Source organism: Callorhinchus milii, unplaced genomic scaffold (genome assembly GCF_018977255.1).
Source record: "Callorhinchus milii isolate IMCB2004 unplaced genomic scaffold, IMCB_Cmil_1.0 Scaffold1, whole genome shotgun sequence".
Lineage (NCBI taxonomy): Eukaryota > Metazoa > Chordata > Chondrichthyes > Chimaeriformes > Callorhinchidae > Callorhinchus > Callorhinchus milii.
In genome coordinates, this window is record NW_024704742.1 from 77,081,284 (window position 1) to 77,088,564 (window position 7,281).

A 7,281-nucleotide genomic window follows, 5' to 3' on the forward strand; every position below is an offset into this window, starting at 1 on the left:
GCAAGGATTATTCATTTTTAAGCAGGTAATGACGAGCAATTGCTATCTCTGCTGGTGTGCAGATGGATCCAAACTTTCGATCCAATTTCTAAAGCTTTTCGTGTCAAGGACCTGCTGAACCTGTGTATGATTTTGAAGACTTTTCTAATTTAGCCGAAGGTTGTACATGACTGGGAAAGACCCATTTAATGATTTATTTTCTCCAAAGACCAATTTTCCACCTTGGTGGGAATGCTCTTCCTACCAATGGGAATCCAATTTTTAAACTGAAAACGTGGTGATGAATTAGCCTGCCACTGGTAGGTAGTAAGGTCTTGCCCTGTCCTTGTTGTTAATATGTCTAACAGCAAACCTTTCATTTGTGTCCACAGGCACCAGGGAAGTCTTGTGAGTGTCCACTCCAAACAAGACATGACATGGCTGTGGGATTTCAGTGGAAGAAGACCTTTCTGGATTGGTACGCCATTATCTGTCTTTAATCTTCAGTAATTTATCTTTTGCTAATTTTTATCTTGCAATTTTTTTCCCCTCCGCTTAAAGATGTTTGACCCTTTTTTACTTCAATATGGTCAAAATGGTACCTTATACCAAGAAACTATTCTTAGTGTGTGAGCCCTGACAGAAGGGTGTGAGCAAACAATTCAACTATGGGGCATCGCAGTCAACTCTCGTCATGTCCTTGCCCAACATCCACAAACATGTCCCTTAGGTAAGGGTTTCTAGATAGTAATCAGGAGTGGGAACAGTGGTTGATTTACATATAACTGCATAGAGCTTTGCAGCAAAGAAACTAATTCCGAAATTGCCTAAAATGTAACTAAAATTGCTGAACTAATCAAGCCAGTGATTTTACTTCACACAAACCTCCACCCCTCCTAATACCCTAGTTCTATGGGAGCAATCCAACTGAGATCATCTAACTGGGATTTGAGCCTGCAATCTTCTGGCCTGCACTAATGCTGCGAATGATGCCTTTATCCACCTTGTTTCACAACTGAACCTCAACTTTACATTTCCTTACCACCAATTGACCATCAAAGGCTACAAGTAATAAAGTGGAGTGGTTGTGCTATTTTATTCGATATTAGCCCAATGTTTCAGCAACATGAACATCCTCTTGATACTGGGGTTAAATTATGAGCTAGGTTACATAAATTTTGTATCTCCTGGAGTTCAGAGGGTTGAGGGGCAATCTAATCAAGGCGATTAAAATTACAAAAGGACTCGATAGGTCAAAACTATTTCCTCTGATGGGGGAATCCAGAACAAGGGAATATAATCTTAAAATTAAAGTTAGGCCGGGTAGGCGAGAAACCTGGATGCATTTTTTCACAAAAAGGATAGTGATAGTCTGGGATTCTCCCTCTAAAGGCTGTGTATCCTGAGTCAGTTGGAATTTTCAAGATTGAGGTTGATACGTATTTGTTAGGTAAGGGTATCAAGGATTTGGAGAAAAAGCAGATAAATAGAGATCAGCCACAATCTAACAGAATGGTGGAACAGACTGGAGGTGCTGTATGGCCTACTCCTGTTCCTATGTTCCTCGTTTAACTGTATTTGTCTTTGATATCTGAGCATTCTTCCCATTATTTGACTGTAGAATACAATGGATTAGGTATGTTAGCGCATCTACATTATATCGGTTACTCCAGTTACGGGGCTTTGCCACCTGATACATTCCTCCAAATTAAAAATCCTCATGTGAGGGAACTGAGGCTATGATGTGATGCTTGATGAGATACCATCAGAAGAGATTATTCAGGCATTGTAAAGTTGTAGCAAAATTTTTATTGCATCTAACAATAATCTTTGTGACAGCTCACGAACAGCTCATGATATAACACATGCATACATTCTACGCTTACAATAGGACTTTGTCTTTGTATTTCCAGTTGTTCAGGTTTTCATTTCTATTTCATTTGTTCTAACAAATTAGGTAAATGGGAGGGAGAGGAAATCATTTTTTTAATAAAGAAATGTTTGTCTAAAAATCTAAAATCTTCTCACAGCCAATATAATGTGGCAGTACGTCAACAAAGTTTTCAGGTCAGGATATTCCGAGTTATTCCAGGAATGAAGCCTGTGGAAAAAAATTCCCAGTCAGACAATAACAGTTCTTTCATAGAACAGAAGCTACAATTCAAGCCCAAAGCTCCAAAGGCACTTTTTCCCATATTCCTGTATTCCTATGGAGCATTTTGCCAAGTTTTCAAATACAAGGATTATATATATTGTAACATGAACCCGAGTCACATAGAATGGACCTTCCACTCAGAGACATAATTCAGCCAAGTCGGTCTAGTCTTTGCCTTAAAGAAAAGGTTCTCTTGGCTTTAGTATCTCTGGCACATGGAAACCCTTCGAATCGCTAAACCTCTATGCTTTCACTCCGCTCAGCTCCACAGTCCTCTTTCCCCTGAACCATGCAGTTAGGATATCGGCTTCCTTTTTTCTCTCCTCTTAGCAGCAACACATCCCCCGTGCTGCTTTCCAAGGCCAAGAGACTTCCTGAGGGCTCGATCACCCATTTTATCCTGGGGCAGTCCCCACGCTCCGTACCATACAATCGTTACAACTCAGTTACAATATTATTAGGTGTTCAACAAATCACAGCTGTGGTGTTGAACAAATTGTATTTCAGATTGTTTTAAATAATTCTTAACTATATTCTGCAACATCTAAACATGCAATAGAAACAGTTATGTCGTAGTATAATAGACTAGCCTGGCACGTTGGTAGGACTTGGAGGGACAGACATAAATTCTTAACTTGGCTCCACACTTGGCTCCAGCACATTGTAAGTCAAAGCCATTTTTTTTTCTTCAATATGGTCAAAATGGTACCTTATACCAAGAAACTATTCTTAGTGTGTGAGCCCTGACATGTCTAGATGGCATATATATATGGAGTTCTCAGATATGTACAGACTGCCAAAACAGTGCAATAGATATTTAACTATTTGAATGTGTGTCGGACCAACACAGTTGGTAGTACTCTCACCTCCGAGTCAGATGGTTGTGGGTTCAAGACCCACATTGGGACTTTGAAGTCACATAATCTAAGCTGACACTCCAATGCAATGTTGGAGGTGGGTTGTATTGTCGCAGGTGCCTTCTTCCGGATGAGACGTTAAACTGAGGTCGGGTTGCTTGTTCAGCTGGACATTAAAGATCCTATGGTATTATTCGAGAAGAGAAGGGAGTATCTCCAGGTGACCTAGCCAACAATCTCCCGGATAAATTTGGTTATTCACTTCACGGCTGTTTGTGGAACATTGCTGTGCACAATTGGGCTGCTCCGTTCACCCATGAATACACAGTCACTCCACTTTACTGTAAATTCTGTGAAGCCCATTGAGATATCTTCCTGAAGTGAAAGACACTATTTTAAATGCAAGAATTATTACTTAACTTCTATTTCCTATTTTGTCCTTTGTTTTCCTTCAAACACACAGGTCTCAATGATAGGATGAGTCTTGGCAAATGGGAATGGGCCGGAGGAGATCCTGTGGTCTTCACAAACTGGAAACGAGGCCCTCCTCACACAACAAAGAAGAAAGGGAAGAACTGCGTGCTGGTGAGGAGAAGAGGAAAGTGGCAGGTGAAAAACTGTAAGCGGGGCAAGCCACACCACTACATGTGCTCAGTTCACTAATAAGTGCAGGAATATTCACATTGAGACCAATGTGTACATATTGTAGTGCTATAGTATTTATTTACAATATGTGGATGTGCACAAACACACTTTTTATATTTTGGGGAGGGAGGGAGGTGGGGGTGGGGTTTGGTGCTTGGCTTTGCCTGTCACTGCAAGGTTCTGTGTGTCACTGCAGCAGAATATGTATGTTTGGCTCTTGGAATGAGATGATGGAAGGGTTTCTGATTGTCATTACTAAACTTAACGACTGCTGAAAAATAGTTACAGCATGCTGTGAACGTCGTCAGAACCATTAACGGTATGAAGCTTTGTTCAAACTAATGACTGGCCTTTAAGTGTAGCGACTGACCACGTGCAATTATAATGGGAATTCAAAGTGCATATGGCATTAGGCCTTAAAATGGGAAAAGCATTTTGCAAGTCTTGTCTGTTTGGCACTTAGTAACTATCAGGCTCCATTTCCCGACGCAAATGAACTTTCCATTATGTATTTATAATGGAAAAAATTTGCTCGTGTTAGCAATCAGCGAACAAATCATGTTACTACGTCACCTGTGTTACTAAACGGTGTAGCTGTTTTTGTTCCCTACTGCGATAAACTCTGGCTTTTTCAGGCTTAACCTCCATTTCAGTGTTGCAGTAAAATTCTTCTCGCTCAGCACTCCAAAAGACTTTTGTTTTGGAAGGAAGAGAAAGGGCTGCGTGGGGTGGTTTGTCGGGGCTGAATCACAACTCATAAATTAAAGAGTGTACGAGAGAGGCCTGTGACCCTGACTAACCTGTGTAGGGAGGAAGTATATGGGAGGGTGGGGGGTGGCGGATACGTTATTCAGAAAGCACACTTCAAATGGTTTTGTCAGTAACTTTTGAAGACTGCTGTATTTTCATGCAGTGATTCTAAACTTGTGAGTAATGACACAGTGGACATGTGGAACACTGTGAGAGTGAAAACTTGTTGGATCACATTTGTTCTCCCTCCCACCACCCCCCGATTGTACCGTACAATTGTTTACCAAGTAGGATTTCTAATGCAGCACTCGCTGTTTATATTTCCCAGTGTGAACTGAGCAGGTTATGTTGATATCATTGCCTAGCAAATTATACATTTGCAAGAGTCTTATCATTGCTGCATTCTGAATTCAGCACTGTGTACTTTCACGCAATAGTAGCAAAGCAAAGGCTTTGAGTACTTAAGAGTCATTACACATTTTCATTATAGATAATCTGCACCACTGAAGCGCAGTGCTTCAGGATGATTTTCACATCACAGACATATTTAATAGATTGCTTACATTTCTTGTTGACATTTGTTTTATGCAGGCCACTGTGCACATTTGTAATGAATCACAAGTCAGCCTATTTCTAAAGTTCTGCAACTTTCTTGATAAATCTATGAGGGCTGCGAGTTTGCATTGAATAACATTTCACATAGATCCTGATCATTGTCAGAAATCCCTCATTTTCCATGTTTCTCCCCTAAACTCTGGATCATATCTACTTTTCCTGAATTTTATTTGTTTCTAGACACGTAGAAGGAACATTGAACTATTTATTAATAGAAATGTGTTGATTAAAAAAATAAAGGTTTTACTTAAACATGCATATTCTCTATTAACAAATCCATTAATGTATCATGGGCTGTTCTATATTGGTATGACAATGATATACTTGAAGTGGAAGCTTAATAAACAATATTCATTGTAAATATTACAGTATTACTGAAATCTGACTTCTTGTGCCATGTAATACAATGGGCAGCTTCTACAATACATGAACATGTACCACTTGTAACCAAGTTGCTATACGTTGGACTTATTCTGCGCTGTGTACTCCATGTAGCCTATCCCTTCCCTTGCTAAGCACTGTTTCCTTTTGTTCTGTAAGTTTTGTAATGTGCCTCTAGTAACTTATAAATAAGCCCAACATAATTCTGAAGCTTAATACTGAGCTGGAGGTATTTAGAAGGGCACCGAGACAAATACACTAAAGATACCAAAAAGAGAATAGTGCTTAGCTCCCAGCAAGGAATGCAACAATGTAACGCATGGGGCAGAATAATCTCCATTGTTTGTTTACTGACAACATTGTAAGGGAATTTTGTTTAACAAACCTGCATGACTATCCAAATATATAAAGGAAATGGATGTAATTGTGTACTTATAAACAGTTATGTACAAAGATATATTTTGTATCATAAAAGAAATTGGTTGATCAGTGAACTTTGTGAAACAGATCCCGAGTGATCCCTTCAAACGCTGACTGCTGAATATATTAATGGCATTCTACAAACACGAATAATTCAAACTACAATAAATAAAGGTTTATCAGTTAAAGCAAGGGTCTCAAAGCACACAGAGCAGAGAAACACTGAACCTTGAGATTGTCATGTTTTTTTTCATTCTAAATAGAGGATAAGTATAACTTCTTAATTGAAAGCAACTCTAATTCATAGTAATTTGCTTACCTTTTTTGCTGACATAAAGCATTTTGTGTGTGTGTGTGTGTGTATTTTCGTAATCACACGTGATTTAATGATGCCTAACATGGAAGGCACTGCAATTTATAAATCGGCTGATTAACGTCTTGAGCCTGCCAAGGCATTACTACTAGCTCTTCACAGCAATACCTTGGGATTATATCAAACACTGTTAAATTTCAGTGCATTGAATAGGTCTTATCTATAGCTATAAATGGTGATTGAAGAAAAAGATTCAGCAAAATTATTCTTCATGCCTGTTTTACACCTTTAATGAGTGATAACAGTTCTGTTACATTGTTAACAGTCTACATTTTTACATCTGTAAAATGTTTAGTCTGAGTCTTTGTTTATACCAATGAAACTGATTGTTTATATTTGTTTCTGTTGTTATTTTAATATTCACCTGTTTTGCAACAGCTATATTTTAAATAAAGTGTTAAATAACATTGTAGTGTTACCTTTCTGTGTCTTTTCACACATACAGAAAGGCAGCTACTGCTCCATAACATTGGAATGTACAGAACTAAATGAACTGAACAGAAAATGTAAAGAATTCCAGGAAAATACAAACAAATACAATTAAACATGGAAATTATCCAAGCTATTTCAATGACTTAAAATGTGCACTTTCCTGAATAATTCCTTCATTTCCTAACCAGACAAATACCTTAAAAAGAGTCAGCTATAGGAGTATGGGGAAAGAGCAGGCAAACAGGACTGAAGGGATTGCTTTTGAGCAAACTGGCACAGACATGATAGGTCAAATGTGCCATAAATTTCTATGGTTCTATGGTTACAAACCAACTTATACAAAAGTGATTTGAGTAGAATTTGGGAATTTGTATTCCAAATTAAGCAATAGGGACAATTTAAGGCAATTTTCGCATTACTGCTGTTACCCTTAGCTGTTGATGGTGTAGAATCCCCATTGTTTAGAGTTGTATGCTGTTTTCTGGCCTTCACACTCATCCCAATGACTGTACAGGCCTCAGAGCAAAACCAAATTATACATTGTTGATCTGTTAGCAGACTGATATAATATGCCTGCCACCGGCTGTCTACACGATTTAGAGCAGGGGTGGGCCATTATTTTGGCTGGCGTGCTACTCCACGAGTTTTGGTAAGCTTCACGGGCCACAAATTAA

The 7,281-nt window shown here is 38.8% G+C and overlaps 1 protein-coding gene across 1 annotated transcript in view; it reads left to right on the forward strand.

Annotated features, from left to right (window-relative positions):
- frem1a (Fras1 related extracellular matrix 1a) overlaps window positions 1-6,357 on the forward strand; it is a 69,175-nt gene extending 62,818 nt beyond the window's left edge. Inside the window, 2 exon segments of the mRNA XM_042332338.1 lie at window positions 372-457; window positions 3,455-6,357. Coding sequence (XP_042188272.1) covers window positions 372-457; window positions 3,455-3,654 — 286 coding nt within the window. The 3' untranslated portion in view covers window positions 3,655-6,357.
- Window positions 6,358-7,281: the final 924 nt, after the last annotated feature.